This window comes from Protopterus annectens, chromosome 2.part1 (assembly GCF_019279795.1).
Source record: "Protopterus annectens isolate FY-2018-M chromosome 2.part1, PAN1.0, whole genome shotgun sequence".
Lineage (NCBI taxonomy): Eukaryota > Metazoa > Chordata > Ceratodontiformes > Protopteridae > Protopterus > Protopterus annectens.
This window is the reverse complement of record NC_056729.1, coordinates 947,362,709-947,385,284: the sequence shown is the minus strand read 5'-3', so window position 1 is coordinate 947,385,284 and position 22,576 is coordinate 947,362,709. Positions and strand designations below refer to the sequence as shown.

The 22,576-nt window shown below is 40.2% G+C and overlaps 1 protein-coding gene across 1 annotated transcript in view; it reads right to left on the bottom strand.

The window, feature by feature from the left end:
* Nucleotides 1-21,263, bottom strand: part of LOC122794924 (probable ATP-dependent RNA helicase DDX60) — a 3,096,781-nt gene extending 3,075,518 nt beyond the window's left edge. The window contains exon 1 of the mRNA XM_044063517.1: nucleotides 20,923-21,263. Coding sequence (XP_043919452.1) covers nucleotides 20,923-21,253 — 331 coding nt within the window. The 5' untranslated portion in view covers nucleotides 21,254-21,263. The remainder of the gene's footprint in view (nucleotides 1-20,922) is intronic.
* Nucleotides 21,264-22,576: the final 1,313 nt, after the last annotated feature.

Here is a 22,576-nt window from a genome sequence, read left to right as displayed (position 1 = left end):
TTCCGATCTTTCGCTCTGCTAATAGGAACCCGTCTTCCACAATGAACATAGAAATATAAAGATGGTACTCATCAACAAGTCTAAGCACTTATTAGATACTTAATGTCATTCGTTAGAGAACAAAAAAACTTATGTACTCACTTTAACATTCCATCTGTTGTCCATTTTCATTCTTCTTCAACAATTGGATTCGGATCCTACCCTCAGACCCAACTTGGCCATTGTTTACAGCTGGTGGCTACTAGAACATTTGACCTCCTCCCTTACTCATAATGCTCTACCCCCTAAAATGCCTCAGATCTTGTTTGATGGCCTATAGTTTCAAATGAAAAATTTGCACATTGACAACAGGCGCCAATACCTGGAGCTCATCCAAAGAAACATTAGTCCTTTATAACCTTCTCATTCTTCCATAAGTTAACAGCTAAAAGGTGGGGGGGGGGGGGTGGGAGGGGAGATGAGGAAGAATGAAAATGGACAACACAGATGGAATGTTATGGTGAGTACATAACTTCTTTATCTAATTTTATCAAGTTTCATTCATTCCTCAACAAATGGGACAGAGTTCCCAGCTACCTGAATTCCTGGGAGGACTCTAAGGAAGGATATTCCTGAGCACTGTTGTGCCAAAGGCTGCTCTGCTCCTCAAGACCAGACCCAATTTGTAATGAGCAATGAATGTATGAGGGTTAGCCCTAGTTGCAGCCACAGATATTGTCCATGGAAGAGCTGGATAAAATCACTGATAATGTTGCCATGGATTTGGTTAAAAGGGCTCTCAAAGCTTTATCCTCTGCAAAAGTTGTTATAGACAAAGGAAATGCAATCAGTCATCAATCTGGCTAAAGTTACTTTTGGAACTGGCTTGCCTAATTTTGATTCTGCAAAAGAAACACGGAATAGATCTGTTTTTCTGAACTTCTTTGTTCTATGCAAATAGAAATGTACCGGTCTGTGAAAGTCCAACAAATATAAAATATATTCACCTTAGTGAAATTTGGAAAGAAAACTGGCAGATTAATGGACTGATTAATGTTGGATTTGGACATCACCTTATTAAGAAAGGAAGACTTGGTTTGTAGTGCTACTGTATCTCTATGTAATATTAAATATGGAGGCTTAGAAGACAAGGCTTGAAGTTCAGAAAGTCATCAAGCAGAGGTTATAGTGACAAAGAAGATAGTTTTCCAGGTTAAAAACTTTAGTTCACATTTAGTTGCTGGTTCAAAGGGAGATTGAGTCAAAGCTTGTAATACTAAATTTCAGTCCCATGGTGGAGTAAGATCTTTAAAAGGTGGTCTCAGAAGAAGGGTACCCCTTATAAAGGCCTTACAAAGTTTTCCTATATGTAAATTTGAGAGGGCAGCTAGTTGTACTTTAACCGTTGATGAACTAGCCCCTTTATTAAAGATCAAAGTCAGAAACTCAAAAACATTATGTATTGGTACTGAGAGAGGGTCAATGTCTTCTTGTGTGCCCAAAAAACTTTTTTTTTTCATTTACTTCTGTAAATCTTTGTAGTGAAAGCTTTATGGGAAGATAAAAGTATATGACAGATAGGAGTCTATGTTGCCTGGCTATCAATGGAAGTGGAGAAACCATGTGGTCAGCTTTAGGCCTGAAATGTCCAGGTGAATCATGTCTGTCGGGTGAAACAGGAGGTCTGGGATTGGATTCAGAATCCATGGCAGGTGAACTAGATGAGTCTAAAGAAAGGGGAACCTAATCTGACAAGGCCAATAACAGGCAATGAGGATGACTTTGCTCTTCAATTGAGATGCTTTCTGGAGAACTTTGGGGATTAAGGGGATTGGGGAATACACATATAGGAGACCAGAGGGCCAGCCATAGAGGAGAGCATCTCTCGGTGATTCCCATGGTAGAGGGGGGTCAGGGCAAAGATCATGCTGCACTTGTTGTTGAGGGGAGATGCAAAGAGGCTGCAGCAAGGTTGCCCCCATTAATGGAATATCTTTTCCGCAACTCTCATGTTGAGAGACCACTCATGAGGTAACAAAATGGACCTGTTCAACTTGTCTGCTATTACTCTGGATTTCCCTAGAATGTGCATTGCAAACAGAATTTGACTGGATGAAATCGTCCACTGCCACACTCTCACAGCTTCTCAACACAAGGGATAAGATCTAGTCTCTCTTTGTTTATCGATGTACAGTACCACTGACATATTGTCCATCTGAATAGCAACAGTTCTAGGAGGCAGAGAGTCTTGAAAAGCCTACAACATTAGGAGAACTGCTCTCATTTCCGGGACACTGCTATGTGTGTTGGCCTCTTTGGGGGACCACGGGCCTTGGGCTGTTTTTCCCAAGAACTGCCCCCCCCATCTAGGAAGCATCAGTGGTCACTATGGCTTTGTGCACAGGGTGAATAAAGGGATGGCCTTGTAATATTTAATCAGAATGCATCCATCACAGTAGGTAATTTTTGCATGCCTGAGTTATTCTGATCTGGGTGGACACAGGTTGGTGCAGAATACACCGAGTTGCTAGGATCCATTGAAGAGTTCTCATATGACATCTTGCTAACTGTACTACAACTATTGCAGCTGACACTGACCCCAAGGTTTGTAGAATCAATCTAGCTGATAGAGAAGAATTTTGAATTATCTTTTTGACTTGAAATCGAATAGTTTGAATTCTTGGTAAAGGAAGGGAAGCTTTTTCTGATACTGCACTGAACAAAGCCCCTATGAATTCTAGTGCCTGAGTTGGTTCTAGCTGAGTTTTGTCATGATTGATGGTAATCCATAGATGAGAGCAAATTTGGAGTACATAGTCTTGAGCTTTTATCAGAAGATGCCTGGTTGTAGCGGTTATGAGCCAGTCATCCAAATGCAGAAATGCCAGGAATCCCTGCAGTCTCAAGAGAGCTTTTACTAATGTCATGCATTTGGTGAACACCCTCGGGGTTGTGGTGAGGCCAAAGGGCAGAGCTCTGAACTGGTAATGACTGCCTTCCAGCCAGAAGCACAGGTAACATTTGGATCGCCTGCTCATTTTTATGTGATAGTATGCATTATGAAGCCCATCCAGTTATCCTTCTGCAGAAAAGGCAAAATGGACTGAACCATGACCATCTGGAACTTTGTATACTGAACAGATTTGTTCAGATTGCTGAGATCCAAAATTGTTCTCTAGTCCCCTGTTTTCTTTGGCAGTAAAATGAATCTCGAGTTAGTTCTGGATTCTATCTGGTTTGGGGGGTCCTGTTGGATGAGACTTTTTTCTAGCACCTTTTTTATTTCTAGAGCTGCTGCTTTTGTTGGACATGGAACACCTGGAATTTTGTTTACTGTTAAGGGAGGTGGAAGGTAAAGGGGAATTATATAACCCCTGGAAATAATTATCTGCACCCACATATCTTTCATAATGTCTAGCCAGGTGCTCTGGTGCAGGGATAAATGACCACCCAACTGCCTCCAGAAGTGGACAATAGGGCTTCCTTTCATGAATGCTGATAGGGCCTGTCAGAAAAAGAATCTCTGGACCCCTGGTTCTGTCTGCCTCCTCTGCTGCATGGGTGGTGTCTTCCATTTGAGTTCCCCCTTCTGGCCTTTTAGGTTACTATCTCCACATGGATCTTGGAAGGATCCTGGGACTTTCTGAATCATCTCTTTTGACGACCTCATTGATTCCTAAAGAAGGTTCTTTAAGGGGGGGTTGAAAAATGGGGTCTATATCATAACACCGAAGAGGCGTTTAATCAAACACCTCTTTGTCGACACCTAAACAGCAAACACACTAAAGCGTGAACGCTCAGAACACCAATTTCTTTCCATGGGAAAGAAATCGGTAACACTAACACACAAACACACACACTTTCAAACATTAACAAAATTTTAAATCATGTGACATAAATAAAAGTTTTAACCCTTTCTTAAACAAAAAGTTAAAAACATCCATAATGAATAAAAAGTTCCCCTTTTTTTGTGTAAGGTAAAACTTATAATAAATAAGTATAATAAAGACAGTACATCCTAAAATAACAGTCATGTATAAAGATATTATCTGCAATAAAATCATGTTCATAAACTTGTCACTAAAAATATAATAACTAGACAATGATTTGTCCAACAAAGCAGTTATAGAATTTAGTTTCACTACCCTTAATTTCAAGACCAGAGCTACGTAGACCATGTTGTTCAAACCTGGCCACTTGTTGGCTTCCAACTCCAATTGCCAGTACACCTCCCTGTATTCCAACATGGTCTCCCAAGAACCACCCCTTCCATCCATTACTACCTCATCCAATACAAAAAAGTAAAAGAAGCACCTTCATAACTCAATGTGTGTTTATATAATGCATTTCTATTGTTCCTGTCCTAATATCATAAATATGTTCATAAATTCTTCTCTTTAGACATCTTTCAGTCTTACCTATGTAAAACGTTTTGCATATTTTACACATCGCAATATAAACCAGCCCTTTACTTTCACAATTGTAATAAGATTTGGATATTATATGTCTATTCCTACTACTAACAATAATCTCAGAAGTGTCAGCAATAAAGGGACATTGCTGACATGCTCCATGCTTGAAGGTACCCACTTTTCTAACAGACTGAGCCCCAAGTTTATTTTCCATAAGGTCTTTAATGCATCTACCTTTTCTGAAAATGAACTTTAATGGGACATCAAATTTTAAGTTCAAATCAGAAAACTTAGAGAATCTGTCCCATTCCTTTTGGACAATGTCTCTAGTAGATTGGGAGATTCCACTAAAATCCACAATAAAGGCATTCCCATATGTGCCATCTTCCCCATTGCTCATTCTCCCTTCCTTTGTATTTATATCTGTAGAACATAAGATTTGTGTAAATCTTTCTTTCCTATGCTGTAACACCTCTTTCTGAATTTCCATAATTAAAATCTCTCGGTATCCTCTTTCCAGAAACATACGCTTCAACAAGTCACACTCATCAATAAAGTCCTTATCCTCAGAAGTAATTCGACTACCACGTACATATTGACCCTTCACTATACCTTTCTTGTGAAAGTGAGGATGGGCATTCGGAAAATGCAGATATGAATTACAATACGTCTCCTTCCTGTATACTTTTGATTCAAAACCACTATCACTCTAGCATTAACATTCAAAAAATCAATACTGTCATAACCAATCTTGTAAGTAAATCTGAAAAAATCAGTACTATTGGAGATATATTCAAAGAAATCCATAAATCTCTCCTCACTCTCTGTCTAAAATATACAAATGTCATCCAAGAAATGTTTGTATAGTGCCCAACAATCCTTAAACACTGAATTAAACACATATTTCTACTCCCACCAAGCCATCACTAAATTTGCATTGGTAGGGGCAAACATGACCCCCATGGCCACTCCCTTCAACTGTTGAAAAAATTCCCCTTCAGAATAAAGAAAACTATTGTTTAACACCAATTCCATCAAAATGGTAAAAACACAAATCTCCTTTTCAGTAAAACTATTGTAATTTCTTAATATCTCTTCAAAAAAATCTAAACCAGTCTTATGGGGAATGCAGGTGAAAAGGTCAATCACATCAATAGTAATAAAAATGACATCATTGGTTATCTGTTTATCCCTTACACTTTTTAAAAAATCCCATGAATCTTTCAAAATGTTACATGCACCTACAGACAAGTTTCTTTAACCTCAAATCCAAATATTTAGCAATAGTTGCAGTAACAGATTGACTGGCTGCCACTATAGGCCTCAAGGGAGGGTCGTGTACATCTTTGTGGATCTTTGGTATCCCAAAGATAGACAGTACTCTTGGCTCCTTATTGTGTAAAAACCCGAAGGTCTCAGTGTCAATACAACCCACTAGCACCAAATCATTAAGTGCTATATAGAGATTTTTATACGTTATATGCACCTCATTAATATAGACCCTTATGTACTTGTTATCATCTAATAAAATGTCCATCATCTTACTGTCATAGGTAACAACATCCATAAGCACCGTACCCCCTCCCTTGTCCAGCTTTATTATACTCACATATTTATTCTTCCTAATAGACTCCAAGAGCATTTTTTCTTCATTTGTCAATTTAAACCTAACCTTGTTATTAGGAACTTTTTCCCTTAGTTCCATTTTCAAAACATTCTCCAAGTTTTTAAGCTGGGGCTGCAAAGGGGGATTCCACACACTTTACTTCTCAATTCATCACTCAAATCTCTTTGCCCATCTAACAAAAGCTCTGCATTCTTTTTACGAATGAACATTTTCAAATCAATTAATACCTTACTTAAAACACATTTTTCTTCAGGAAGCAAATTTAAAACCTTTTGAAAATAAATTAAAAAAAACCTTGGTAACAGGGTCATCTTTCACAATACATCCATCAAACTCCAATTCTTGCCCTTCAGTAATTGCACCAATGTCTCCTACTGAGCTTGTTTCCCCCTCTGATTGCTCCATCCCCTCCAATTGCCCCGATAATAATTGGTCATAGGTTTGCTTTTCAATTTTTGGACGTTTGGAGGAGGGATACTCTAAAGGTTCTTGATAGTTTATGTGTCCAGATAAATCACCAATACTAGAATTATAGTGGTCATCAGGGCTTAGCATAATCAGAGCCATAATGGCCACCCCTACCATTATTGTATCCACCACTATTGTATACTACAACAATGCTATTAAGAATATATATATATATATATATACATATATATATATATATATATATATATATATATATATATATAATATATATATATTTATATATATATATATATATTTAAGAAATATGCTAAATTAGTTTAGGTAGGGAGGATATATATATATATATATATATATATATATATATATATATATATATATATATAGTTCCCTATCAGAAGCCTGAAACTCTATAAGCTTGAAAATCAAAATCCTGAAACCAAAAGCCTGAAAATTCAAAATCCCGAAAACCCAAAATCCTGAAACTCAAAATCCTGAAAACACAAATAATGCTAATATGTCACTATAAAGACACTAATATCTACCGACTGACCCTGACCCTAACCCTAATCCTAAGGTCCGTCACTATCGCACACTCACCTGACCCGCGCCCTAACCCTAAGTCACTTAAACTGCCCCTAACCCCAATATTTGTCACTATGGCATACATGCCTAACCTGCACCCTAACCCTAACTCACTTAAACCGCCCCTAACCCTAACATAAAACCAACCGCACACTTACCTGAACCCAACGCATGACCTAACACCACAGGGCTAACAATAGCAAAGCCACAATGACGTCAGTATGTCCATTTTGTGTTTTCAGGATTTTGAGTTTCAGGATTTTGGGTTTTCGGGATTTTGAATTTTCAGGCTTTTGATTTCAGGATTTTGATTTTCAAGCTTATAGTGTTTCAGGCTTCTGATAGGGAACTATATATATATATATATATATATATATATATATATTTTTTACATATAAAAAATAATTAACTGTAGATAAGCAACTAAACAGTTCACTTTAACTAACTAACTTCACCACAGCTTGAGAGCTCAAAGTGAGCATATCTGAATTTGAAAGCAGCAAATGAGATCTGAGGTAGGTTAGGAGATACAGCATTATGCATAAAGAAGGAGCTTGCCAGTTCTAGTGGCCATGAGCTGTGTGAAACGGCCGAGTTGGATCTGGGGGTCAGATTCGAACCCACCTGTTGAGGAATGAATGAAAACTGACATCAGATCACATTGTACTTCATGTAAGACCAAAAGACACATAGCTCATCTACACAATGTGCCCCTCAACCTAAGCCCCTAAGGCAAAACAGCTTGGCCAATACACTAATCATAAGTGACTCAATAGTGAGGTACACTGATGTCCCACTCACTAGGTTGAATAAGGAGAAGGTAACAGTTAGCTGTCTATAAGGTGCCAGAATCTAACACATAACACATGCACTCAGGTCACTTCACAACAAGTACATGTATGACTCTGTCACTGTCCATGTGGGTGTGAATGACCTGAGATGCACCTCCCTGGACTACATGAAAAGAGACATGGAGGAGCTCTCGGATTGTGTGGCCCAGGCACGTATGACCCTAGCCCTGAGCAGCATCCTACCATCACCCAGAATGATACAGCAGTACAAGCAGAAAATGATTGACTTCAACAATTGGCTAAGTTTCTGGTGTCACTCTAAGGGGATCCAGTATCTGTCTGCTTGGGGTGACATGACTGACAGACCTCGATGCTTTGCCAGAGATGGCCTGTATCTGTCACCCCTGGGTTTCCGGATACTGGGTAAGGCTCTTGCCACCCCTATAGTGCCTTTTTAAGTGATGTTCCAAAGACCACATTACCACCATAACAGCTACAAATAAATGCAATCTGAGGGTCATGCTGCTCAATGCTAGAAGTCTAAATCTCAAGATGCACTTGCTCGAAACACTCCTCAAAATGGAGAACATCGACATTTGTGCTGTAATGGAGACCTGGTTTAAAGCAGCAGAAAGCATTCTAGCTCTACCAAGCTATAACTCATTCCACACCTTTCAGCTCCAGAACATGGACCGAAGCTCCAGGTGGTGTCTCCATATTCATAAAGGATATGCACACTCCAGACTAGTGGCCCAGCATAACACATTTGAGATACTTCAGGTACAACTAACATTGGGTAAGACGGTGATTCAAGTCATAGTGTGCTATAGGTCCCCAACCATGTTCCAAGACTCTCACTCCACTTTCATAAGCACCCTGGAAACTATTTGGGTCCGACCCAACACTCTCATACTAGGTGACTTCAACTACCCCTCCATAAACTGGGAAAACTACTCCTGTACCAATACACTGGCCTAACGCTTCCTGGAATTCATCAGTTCCAATTCTTACCCCCACTAGAGGAAGCAACATCCTTGACCTGGTTATTACTAACATGGGCAACCGTTGCTCTACACCAATATTCAATTCCTCCCTTATTAGAGCCAACCACAAACTAATCACCATGGAAATACACATCTCAGCCACACTCCCTGAAAAAGTAACCACCATGAAAAACTTTTCCAAAGCTGACTTTGAGCTCCTAAAAACAGAGGTGGCTAACTTCACAGCACCCATGTCAATGGAAAATAAATGCATGAATGCCGAATCATACACCAATCCACTGTACAAACACGTTCATGAATGCATGGAACTAGCCATACCCAACAGAACCAAGATGCTCTCCTCCAAAAAAAGGAAGCCAATCTGGTAGTCCCCTGCCATTAATAAACTCTACAACAGAAGGAAGAAAATGCTGCAGAAAAAGGTGAAGTCCCTAAACTGGAAAAACTCCCTTAGTAGCCTCAACAAAAAGTTGAGATCCCTCATCAAAACCTCTAAAACCAGCTATGAAGGCAGAATTGCAGCAGACACTAAAAACAACCACAAAGCCTTCTATAGTTATATCAAGCATCTCCACGGCAATACCCAGGTTTGCTCTGAGTTACTGCACAATGGTACCTCCTATACTGAGTCAACAGATATTGCCAACATATTGGATGACAGATTCCGTGCCAGCTTTACCCCCTATCTCCCCCCAAAGGACCAATCACAATACCAGAGGAATGCCAGGCACACAGCATTACTGCAGCACAGGTTAAAGCTGCATTGTCCAAGGCCAAGAACACAGCTTCCATGGGACCTGACAATATCCCTGGATGTGTTCTGCATGAAATACAAAGTGAACTGGCACCACATCTGTGTGCCCTGTTCAATCACAGCCTCACCTCAGGCTTTGTCCTTACTGAATGCTGCATTGCTACAGCCATCCCTCTCCATAAAGGGGTAGCGACTACAGACCCTGGGAATTATCACCCCATTAGCCTGACAAGTCTGATATGCAAGGCTATCGAGCGCATCATCATGGACCTAATTAACAAGGATATAGGGAATCCCCAAACTCTAGATCCCACTCAGTATGTTTTTGTGCAGGGTAGATCATGCCTTCTTAACCTGGTTGACTTCTATGAGTCAGTCACAAGAGCTGTGGATGAGGGCAAGGCAGTTCATACAGCCTACCTCAATCTGGCCAAGGCCTATGATACCATTTCCCACTCAGGAATTATTGACAAACTCACCAAACTAGGCATCAACCCCTATATCACTAGGTGGGTTGTAAATTGGCTCATAGATAGAACCCACAGTTTGAAAGTAGCAGACTCCAAGTCAGACTGCAGACCAATCATGAGTGGAGTCCCACAGGGATCCGTCCTGGGTCCTCTCCTGTTTGGCATCTACTTCTCAGAAGTCCAGGCCAACAAGGAGGGACTCTCGCTGACCAGGTTCGCAGATGACTGCAAGCTGGTAGTCATTATTAACTCCCCAAGTGATGTAGACATCCTACAGAAAGGCCTCACTGAGACCAATGACTGGTGTCGAAACCATGGCCTTAAGCTTAATGCCAAAAAATGCATCGTCATCCCCTTTGGGAAAAACTCAGTTCCCACTAATTACCTCCATCGATGGGAGTCCACTGAATACTGAAGGTATTCTAAGAGATCTGGGGACACAGGTTGACAGCAACCTCTCCTTCGACCACCACATTGCCACTGAGGTAAGAAAGTCCTTCTGTGTGGCGCATCTCATTATCAAGGGTTTTGCATCTAGGAAGAAAGAGGTCAGCATCTCTCTCTACTCTTCCCTCATTAGGCCAATCATCGAGTATAATGCCCCATTTGGCATGTACCTCACTAGACACATGCAACAGCTGGAAAGGCCACAAAAGTACCTCACAAAGAGGATCCTAGGCCTTAAACATATGTCCTACACAGACAGACTCAAAGAACTCCAGCTATTCTCATATCGTCTACTAAGAGGTGATCTCTGCTTGACTTACAAAGCCATGTCTGACCCAGCTCTGTTGGAAATGCTACATCTAAAGAAATACTAATCCCTCCACACCACACACTCCAGAGACCTCAACCTCATTACCACAATCAACAGAACATGTTGGAGGGACAGGTTCATAACCCAGAGACTGCCCATGCTCTGGAATAGACTTCTCATACATGTCAAGCAGAGTACCTCACTGGCCCTCTTCAAGAGGAATCTTGATGAGTGGATGGGAAATAGAAAGTTCACCCCGGGGAGCACTCCAGTGGCTCTACTTGATAGAGGCACTGGGAACTAACGTCGGGCAGCACAATGCCAGGGCACTTCTATGGGCTAGGCTTGTAAAGGCTCCAGGGCCATTAGCCTAGTACACATTTATGAACCTATATCATATAAAATGGATGAGAAGACAAAATGGCATTGCAAGACTGATATGAAAAATTGAGCTCTCAGATGAAGCTCCTGCTGTTGATTCTTCCATTGCTAAGCAATTCTCACTACATCTTCTGTAACATCTTGTGTACAGAAATGGGGTATACGCCATTAAAAAGTCTGTAAAAGGACTTCTCTTAGGAATCTTCTCACAGCTCTTTAGTCAGAAAACTGAATGTATTACTTAGTTAATGAGATCTAAAACTGAGTTCTGTGACATACACAAAGAAGTAATCTGGAAGATAGTTCCTCATTCAGGGGTCCAGAGCTTGGTAAAGTCAGACTTTATGTGAAAATTCATGCTTGGTACAGTTTTCAATCCCATTTGAGGCTTATTCTAGATGTGGCCAGAGAACAACTCAAGTGAAGGATTTTGTTGAAGAATTAAAGATTACTGAGAGGGTATGACAGGGCCTGAAGCTGAGAGTTGTGCTTTAAACAGCCTGTTGAGACACTCCTCTCAGTCCTGCCTGTTCAATAGGCTTTCCACAGATTTGGGAGCAAAATGGCATTGGTGACAGCTCAATGACTGTCAGGCATGGGGGTCAGAAAAATGACTTAGAACTTTTTTTTTTTAAATACATAATGATATAATACTGTATTTGAATCTTCATTCTTAAATGTCACCCTGAATGTTCACAGTTCTGTCCATCTAGAATTCTATTTGCTGAGAGAAATTCAGCCTCCCTCCCCCTTCTTCGGATCAACACTCACTTCAGATGGAATTTATTTTTACAAGATGGATATTTGTACAGTAAATCAGAAGATTTTAGATCATTCTCATAAAATTGTGGGTTATGCAATTAATTATGATTAGCCACAGAAATTAAAATTATATGATGAACAAGAAAGTTAGAGTGAAGATATGAAGCTAGTTCCTGAATATAAAAACTTTTCATTTTGGGGAATGATTTATTTACCCCATTATGAATGAATAATACTAGAATCCTGCAATGTATTTCTCAAAAAATTGAGATTAAATTAACAAAATTAAATAAAATATTTTTCTTTACTAAGAAGAATTAATATACTAAAAATGTAAATTTTGCTGATTATGAATTTTGTTGATTATTTTTTTTTCCATTACAGACTTTCCTAACTCATCCCATGGTAACTTGAAATATATTATATATAAATTTATCTGGAGCAATAGCTCTCCAAGGATTCCCAGGATGGAATTGGTTTCTTCTCATAAATCATGGTTGTATATCCTTGCTGGATATTCAAAAAATATTATTTTCCTAAATGTAATAAATATGCAATCCCATGATAAAGCAATTTAGAGAATTGTGAATACTGTAACAAGTTCTTAAAGTCATATATTCATTGGTTATTCTTTTTCAGATATTTTAAACTTTTGAAATATTATTCTGTTTTTAGATTCTAGCCTCTCTTTATTTAGTTGTATTTATATACCATGGAACAGAAATAAAATATCATACCCTTTTCCTATAATAAGATTTATAGCTCCCTATTTAGTCTTTCTAACGTAGCACAAATATCAGAAAAATGGACTGTGAAAAACTAGATTTAATAATCTAAAAGTATTAACATGTTTTTTTCTCTTAGCTGACGGAAACTAACACAGGGAGAAAGAAACAAATTTCTCTTGTGTACAGACTACTAAATGACCAGACACCTAATGAAAATATTCCAGAAAAAAATAACTGGAAATCAGCTTTGCATCACTCTTTTCTACTGAATACTTGGGTTACAAGCCTAGATAATATACTTAAGATGTATTAATCTACAGAAATACGGTGGTCGAAAATGTAACAATCCATTACAAAATTATGTACGGGGTCCAATATTCTCCTCACCACTTTCTTTTGATGTAGGCTCGATCTGATGTAAAATGTTGATAATGTTATTATGACATTGTTGGTTTGATGCCTCGGTTGGTGGGCACGCCACCAAATTGTTGTTTGTAACAAACTCCATATCAGCTGGCTGCCTAACTAAGTTAAATTTTTATATTTCCCCTTTAATATGTATTTGTTGGATCTGTTAGACTCCTTTCCATATGATACAAGATTAAAATTACTTTAGCTTCTATGGTGACCAAGCATTTTACAATAGAAAACTGGAAATCTTTGCCTGTGACAGTATTATCTGTTACAAAGTGGTAGGCTCAGTATTTCAATTACATATACAGCCAAGGAAAACTACTTAATTTGCTATTTAATTTATCACAATATTTTTGATTAAAAGGGCTGACTTTTATTCTTTACTTTTTAACTTTTTAACTGTCTTTCCTTTTATATTTTTGGAGTATATTTTTTGTCAGATTTCATATATTTTGATCTTCATTTCTAAGTTTTTGATCATGGTGTAGTGCATACATCAGGCTTGATGTGATGCCTAAAACTAAAGTAAAAAAGAACACATTGTATGATTTTTTTTCCTAATGGCAGTTAGGAATTAATCATAACAGAAGCCTGATATTCAGTAGTCTCTAATCATCGTCATCATCATCACCACCATCAGCCCCCTTTTTCCCATTTTCTACATGGGTTCGGGGTATTGTACTAACTTTTGCCATCTCTCTCAATTCAATGCCACACTCCTGCCATCTTCGACACTCATGCCTGACTGTCGCAGATCTTCTTTCACACAATCCCATCCACTGCTTTGCTGGAAATCCTTGTTTCTTCTCAACTTCTTCCCATCTGTCCCACATTTCCTTTACCAGACTGTCTTCTGTTTTTCTGCTCATGTGTCTGAACCACCATAATCTGTTCTCTTTGACCTTTTCAGCAAATGGAGCTACTTTGGCTTTTGCTCTTATATCCACATTTTTTCATCTTTCCCACATCCTACCACCCTTCTCAGGCACTTCATTTCCATCACCTCTAGCGTCTTCACCTGCATTGCCTTTACTGCCCAGGTTTCTGTACCACTGCGGTGGTGGTGCTGCAGTAGCATTGTCACCTCACAGTAAGACGTTGTCCTGTTCGATTCTCAGTTAGAGCGTCTTCTGTGTGGAGACATGCGTGAATGGGCATACCTTCGTTGAAGGTTGTGCATCAGGGCCGGCAACTCGGCATGTAAAAATCTACTGCCAATCATTAGTGGACCGGAGTTCTGCTGTGGTGACCCCTAACCGGGAAAAGCCGAAAGACACAACAACAACAACAGCAGTAGTGAATGCACCACTGTCTTGTACATCTTACCTTTCAGCTTATTTGGCATTCTTCTGTCATATACTACACCTGAGACTCTAAGCCAGTTGGCTGCAACCCTTCTGATTCTAGCTTTGACCTCTTCATTCAGATTTCCCATCTCAACTACCCTTCCCAGATACGTGAAGCTATTTACCTGTTCCACTATCTTCCCTTCTATCTCCCTTCTCAGTTTCTTCTTATTTCCCCAATTTGCTGCTATTACTACTGTCTTATTTGTGCTTAGTTTCACCCCATATGCTTTCAGTTTTTCATTCCATTCCCCTATCCTTCGCTGAAGTTCTTGCAGATGAGACCTTGGTTTAATGTCTCATCCAAAAGGGTGACACAAGAAGGAGTGCAGCATCCTCCTTATGCAATGTCAGCAATCAATCTACCTGGTGTGGGAAAAGAACCACATCCTTCTGTGTCAAAGATAGTACACTGCCTGTTATGCCAATCACATGGATAAATACAGCTCAGCATCACAAATTTGCAAATATAGCATTTTCCCTTGGGGGTCGTCCTTAGTTATGAAGTTATATTTTTGACACCCACATTATTCCTGCAAAAGGGGGCTCTACTGTAAGATACCCATATTCTTCTTTGCTTTTTCTCTTAATGCTTCCATCCTCTTGACAGCACCTTCCACCTTATGTCAGCATGTGCTTCTAGACCTCCTTTTGATATAAAACTCCTAAGAAATTTTTAGATCTTACACTATGCAAACTGTAATTCAAGGTAATGAGTACCCCACTTCATATCACCCCTTCAATTCCTTCCTCTAGCCATTATATTCTGTCACCTGTTACACTTGCAATAATTTATTGTTGCTATGCTGTAATCATTGTTTTTACCTCACTTAAACAGTCAAGCTAAAATCAGGTCAACAGATAAATACAATATTCATCTATAAACAGACACTTTCACTTAAACTCTGCAGTTACACTCTGTACGAGAATAAGCTGACCTGTCTTGTTCATATGTGGAGCATGACAAATTATTAAAAGTGACTGCAATGAAAGTGAAGGGCACTTGTGTGATGTTTCCTTGCTGAATTATGTACTGATGATTGCTGAAGGCTCATTGAATGTAGGCTACCTGAAACTTGGACTTCATAGCTAAAGTCAGGATTTCTGTCTTCCACTGACATGAAGCTATTTCAGAGTTGAATACATTGTGTTCCAGTGATGTGTGGAGGAACACCATATCCCCCATACTGTAGGATCAGAGAGCTTGACACAAAGAGAGATTTATTTTTAATATGCAGTTAGGTGAATGTGATTTAATCAGTTAGTATTAAATGAAACAGCATTTGCCTAAGTCATTTTTACCTTTCTGATGTGATTCAGTTTGGCCCAATTTTATAAATTCATAGGAGTGTACTAGGTTAATGGCCCAGGAGCCTTGACAAGCCTAGCCCATAGGATTACCCTGCCATCGTGCCACCCTACCTTAGTTCCCAGTGCCTCTGTTGAGTAAAGCCACTGGAGTGATCCCAGGGGTTAATTTTCTATTTCCCATCCACTCATCAAGATTTCTCTTGAAGAGGGGCAGTGAAGTGCTCTGCTTGACATGTATAGGAAGTCTATTCCAGAGTATGGGCAGTCTCTGGGTTATGAACCTATCCCTCCAGCATGTTCTGTTGATTATTGTAATGAGGCTGAGGTCTCTGGAACATGTGGTCCGGAGGGATTGGTATTTCTTTAGCTGTGGCATTTCTAACAGAGCTGGGTCAGACATGGCTTTGTAAGTCAAGCAGAGATCACCTCTAAGTAGGTGATATGAGACAGAGAATAGCTGGAGTTTTTTTTGAGTCTGTCCATAGAGGACAAATATTTAAGGCCTAGGATCCTCTTTGTGAAGTACTTTTGCAGCCTCTCCAGTTGTTGCAGGTGTTTAGTGAGGTACATGGCAAGTGGGGCATTGTAGCTAATGATTGGCTTAATGAGGAAAGAGTAGAGGGAGACAATGACCTCTTTCTTCCTGGATGCAAAACCCTTAGTAATTAGATGTGCCACATAGAAGGACTTTCTGACCACAGTGGCAATGTGGTAGTCAAAAGAGAGGTTGCCATCAACCTGTGTTCCTAGATCTCTTATAATGCCTTCTGTGTTGAATGTACCACCATTGATGTGGTAAATTCATGGGAACCAGGTTTTTCCCAAGGGGATGACGACACATTTTTTGGCATTGAGCTTAAGGCCATGGTTCTGTTACCAGTTGTTGGTCTCAGTAAGGCCTTTCTGTAGGATGTCAACATCACTTGGGGAGTTAATAACAGCTCCCAACTTGCAATTATCTGCGAACTTTGTCAGCCAGAGTCCCTTTGTGATGGCCTGGACTTCAGAGAAGTAGATACCAAACAGGAGAGGACCCAGGACCAAACACTGTTGGACTCCACTCATGACTGGTTGGCAGTCTGACTTGGAGTCAGCTATGTTCATACTGTGGGTTCTACCTGTGAGCCACTTTGCAACCCACCTAGTGATATAGGGGTTGATGCCTAGCTTAGTGAGATTTTCTATGATTCCTGAGTGAGGAATGGTATCAAAGGTCTTGGCCAGATCAAGGTAGGCTGTATGAACCACCTTGACTTCATCCACACCTCTGGTGACTGAGTCAAAGATTCATAGGTTCATAGGTTCATAGATTAGTACTAGGCTAACTGCCCTTGAGAGCCATTTTTTTTAAGCCTAGCCAATTACCCCTGTGAGATTCAAACCCTGTACCTTGTGTTTGTAAGGCAAACATCTTAATCATTAGGCCACCCTCCCAAGAAGTTGACCAAGTTGAGCAGGCATGATCTACCCTTCACAAAACCAAACTGTGTGGGATCCAGAGTTGGAGATTCCCTATATCCCTGTTTATTAGGTCCATGATAATGCGTTCCATAGCTTTGCATATCAGACTGGTCAGGCTAATGGGGCGATAGTTCCCAGGGTTTTGTAGTCGTTCCTCCTTTGTGGAGAGCGATGACTGTAGCAGTGCACCATTCGGTAGGGACAAAGCCTGAGGTGAGGCTATGATTGAACGGGGCACACAGTTGATGTGACAGTTCACTCTGTAGTTCATGTAGAACACAGCCAGGGATATTGTCAGGTCCCATGGAAGCTGTATTCTTGGCCTTGGACAGTGCTGTTTATAGGCAATCTACTGGTATTGTGACTGATCCTTTGGGAGGGGAGAGAGGGGTAATGTTGGCACTGAATCTGTCAGCCGGTATATTGATAATATCTATTGACTTGGTATAAGAGATACCATTTTGCAGTAGCTCGGAGAAAATCTGGGTATTGCAGTGGAGATTCTTTACATAACTATAGAAGGCCTTGTGGTTGTCTTTACTATCTGCTGCAGTTCTGTTTTTATAGCTAGATTTAGAGGATTTGAATGAGAGATCTCAACTTTTTGTTGAGGCTGATAAGGGAGTTTTTCCAGTCTTGGGACTTCACCTTATTCCATATCAGTTTCCTCCTTCTGTTGTTGAGTTTGTTTATGGCAGGGGACCACCAGATTGGCTTCCTTTTTTTGGAGGAAAGCGTCTTGGTTCTATTGGGTATGGCGAGATCCATGCATTTGTGTACGTGTTCGTACAGTGCATTGGTGTATGATTCGGCAGTCATGCAACTATTCTCCATTTGCATGGGTGCCGTGAAGTTAGCCATCTCTATTTTAGGATCCTAAAGTTAACTTTGGAGAAGTTTTTCATGGTGGTTACCTTTGCAGGGGTGGGGGGGAGTGTGTGCGGGAGGGATGTGGATTTCCAAAGTGATTAGTTTGTGGTCAGATCTAACCAGGGAGGAGCTGACTACTGGTGTAGAGCAACAGTCGCCCATGTTACTAATGACCAGGTTAAGGATGTTGCTACCTCTAGTGGGGCTAAGATCGAGCTGATCCAGGGCATTGGAATTAATAAATTCCAGGAAACGTTGGGCAAGTGTATTGGTACACGAGTAGTTTTCCCAGTTAATGGAGGGATAGTTGAAGTCGACTAGTACGAGAGTGTTAGGCTGGACTCTAATATTCTCCAGAGTGCTTAGGAACATGGAGTGTGAGTCTTATGACATGGTTGGGGACCTATACCAGGCTACGACCTGAATCATTGTCTTATTCAATGTTAGCTGCACATGAAGTATCTCAGATGCATTATGTTGGGCTACCAGTCTGGAGGTGTGCGCATCCTTTATGAATATGGAAACACCACTGCCTTTGGAGCTTCAGTCCAAGTTATGGGACAAAAAGGTGTGGAATGAGTTATAGCCTGGTAGTGCAGGGGTTACGGCACAAATGTCAATGTTCTCCATTTAAAGGAGTGCTTCGAGTGAGTGCATTTTGAGATTTAGACTTCTAGCATTGAGCAGCATGACCCTCAGATTGTATTTGTTTGTAGCTGATATGGTGGTAATTTGGTCTTTGGATCATTGCCTAAAAAAGGACTATAGGGGTGGTAAGACCCTTGGCCAGTATCCGGAAGCCCAGGGGTAACAGATGCAAGCCATCTCTGGCAAAGCATCAATGTCTGTCAATCATGTCATCCAAGGCAGACAGATACTGGGTCCATTTAGAATGACACCAGAAATTTAGCTAACTGTTGAACTCAATCTTTTTCTGCTTGTACTGTGGTATCATTCTGGGTGATGGTAGGATGCTGCTCAGGGCTAGGGTCATACTCACCTGGGCTACATAATCCGAGAGCTCCTCCATGTCTCTTTTCATGTAGTCCAGGGAGGTACATCTCAGATCATTCACACCCACATGTACAATGACAGAGTCATATTTGTACCTGTTGTTGAGGGACCTGAGTACGTGCGTTATTTGGTGGATCCTGGCACCTGACAGGCAGCTGACTGTTACTTTCTCCTTATTCAACTTATTGAGTGGGACATCAGTGTGCCTCACAATCAAGTCACCTATGACTAGTGTGTTGAGAATGCTGTTTTGCCTTAGCGGCTTTGATTGAGTGGCACACTGTTTAGGAGAATTATGTGTCTCGTGATTAGTGTTGTGTTGTGGTGGTCGAGTGTGTTTCTGCCTTGGAGGTCTCTGCTGTTTGGGTAGATTTTTATTGAGAGCCTCCATGAAGGTGGGTGTATGATTTGTGTTTTTATGTGAAGGCAGTGCTGGTGTGTGTTCTAAAGTGCTATGTGTTCCATGTGATGTAGTGCAAGTATCGACCTTCTCCTCTTGACCAGGTATTCCAGTCTTGGCTAGAGAGTGCGTGGCTTCCAATTTGCATATATAAGTGCATCTCTCACAAATCTGAGTGTTGGGAGGTAAGAGGAGAGGGTTGTCAGTGTACATAAGGCAGTTGCCACATTGCCTCAGGATGCCTATGTTCACCAGGTTAATTGGAGAAAGCACAGGGAACTGACCTTTAGACATGCCTGGAGGGGTTGGCATTAATAATAAGTACTGGAGCTGTTTCCTTGTAGAACATTTAGTGCTAGTAGCACTTTTGTGTGCTACAATAATTGTTACAAGAAGTTTGGTAAGGTTCTAGACTAATAAGCTAGTAAAAGTACAGGAGAGGAGAAAACTAGCAGATCTAAGTGAAATATTGAAGAGCAGACTTTGGCACCACTCGGAAGCTTACAAACAGTCCTGGATACCGCAAATCTGTATCTGGACTAGACTAGTTACAGGAATGGTGGGAAAAGCGCAAATGTGGGCTTTTAAACCAGAAAGTTGAAAGAGATGGAAAAACTGCCCAAACAGCCAATAAACTACAATTTCTGGGCCAGAAACCAAGCCTCTTGTGGTAGATAGGCTACCTAGTGCTTACCACTCCCACTGATAAGCTAGAAGGCTTCCCTTCAACACAGACTGGCTTGGGGGGCTCAGAAGCTTAAAAACAGTCCTGGATACAGCAAATCTGTATCTGGACTAGACTAGTTACAGGAAAGGTGGGAAACAAGCGCAAACGCGGGCTTTTAAACCAGAGAGTTGAAAGAGAGGGAAAAACTGCCCAAACGGCCAGTTAACTACAATTTATGTAACAGGATGGCATTTTACTTAAAAATGTTAAGTTGTTTAAGTGCCCAAACATTCTGTTAAACATGGGGCTACTTCTTGTTATGCTGTATTTTATACTTAAGACTGCTATTGCATTTTTAAATAATTTACGCATAGGTTTATCAATATATGCTGTTGCTGCAGTGTTTAATTTCAGAGTTTTTCTCTAAATCTTATGCCCATAAGTAGACAGGTACAAGTTGGAAGCTCAAGACATTTTTGGGTGATGCAGGACTCAAAGTCCTGATTCACATAGTGTTAAATATTATAAAAACAGTACACCCCCCACCTCAGGACCAATGATATGCCCGTTTGGATGTTTTAATAGTTTTTGTTTTCTCAGAACGGGAATACTACTACATGAGTAGCTATCTGCAAGTTGATCTTTAAGAATACAATCTAAGAAGATGGTTTATGCATTCTGTACCTTTAAAAGTTAATTGCAAAAATATCTACATTTAATAGTTACATTTAACAGTCAGATAAATAGATTTTTATTCTCTTACCTTTCTCCCTTCCTGCGGGATTAGATGTAGAAGCACTTGTATCACCTGCTTTACTTGAAGTCTGTATACCTCCCTTAGATCTGGCAACAACTGTTCCAACAGCAGCTTTTTCATGCGAGAATTTGGTCACATCCAGATTTGACATAAAGTCATCAGGCATGCTGTCATTTTCCTCTCTCTCTTCATATCCTCGCTGGAGGTGCATAACTTGGGAGTCATCAGATAAATCCTCGTCATCAGAGCTGTCCCATCTATGTTTTATTTTCTCATCATAAGAACTGTCACTTTCAGTATCTGTGTCAGTTCCTGAGTAAGATCTTCCAGAAGCCATGATTTTTGAACCTAAAATAAAGCAGAATAATAACATGAGTTAATATGCTATAAAAATAGCATTTTGGAAAACTAGTTTTAAGAATGTGATCTATTTGGAGCAGGTAATACTAGTCTTTCACACATTAATTCATAATGAAGAAGAAGAAGACAGGTGACTGATTCTACTGACCAGCCCCTCTACACAATATGTCTTGCTTTAAAAGCACTGTAAAGTTCAAGGGTACGGACTTACAACCGGAGTGCTGTGGTAGACAAAAGACTCAGAGTTAAACAAACGAAGGTGGGGATCAAGGATAACAAATCAAGAGAGTAACCCTCTTACAGCGGTTGCGTTGTTGCCTCACAGCAAGAGGCTCTCCCGTTCGATTCTCAGGTACTGTGCGGGGAGTGCCTTCTGTGTGGAGTCTGCATGTTCTCCCCACGGTCGAGTGGCCTCCGAAAGACATGCGTAAATGGGCATGCCTTCTCTGAAAGTTGGGAGTCGGGCTGGCAACTCAGTACCATAAAAATCTAGTGCCAATCATTACCGGAACAGAGTTCCGTTGTGGCGACCCCTTACCGGGAAAAGCCGAAAAGACAAACAACAACTACAGCAACAAATCAAGTCTGACTGTGACTTATGCTGGATCAACTCACAACTGGTGCGGTCTACTCATGACCATGAATCTTTGGTGATCAAATTCATAAAGTACCTGTAAACATCAAAACAAAGTTTATTACCATTACAATGGATGAAGCACAATTCATGCTGCACAAATAAGTCAAACCACAATGTCAGAATTAATGTGATTCAGAGACGGGTAGATACTGCATAGTGCTGAATTGCTTAATATTAGTCACCCAAACAATTTAAACAACTGCTCCGGTGAGTTCAACTAGCACCCTACAAACCATTCAATTTGTTTTAGTCATCTGACATACAAATGCATACACGCACACACAATATGCACAAATGTATTTCTATATGTGTGTGTGTGTATATATATATATATATATATATATATATATATCTATATACATATACATGCATACATACATACACACACAGACATATGGGATATATAAACATAAATATATGTATATAGATCTCTCTCTGTTTACATGCATGGTTTGCTGACACGTAGTCTAAAGTTCAGTTTGTAGACAAGAAAAAAGCTGGTACAGCTGATCAAAAATTAATTTTTTGCAAATATGGGCTTTTTTTCTGTGTGATATCATGTAAGAGATTAGGGAATTTGCCATTTCCCCACTGTTGTATAATCTCAGAATTGTTACATATAATTTGCAAGGGATGGCTTGACCTGTGCAAAAAACATACACA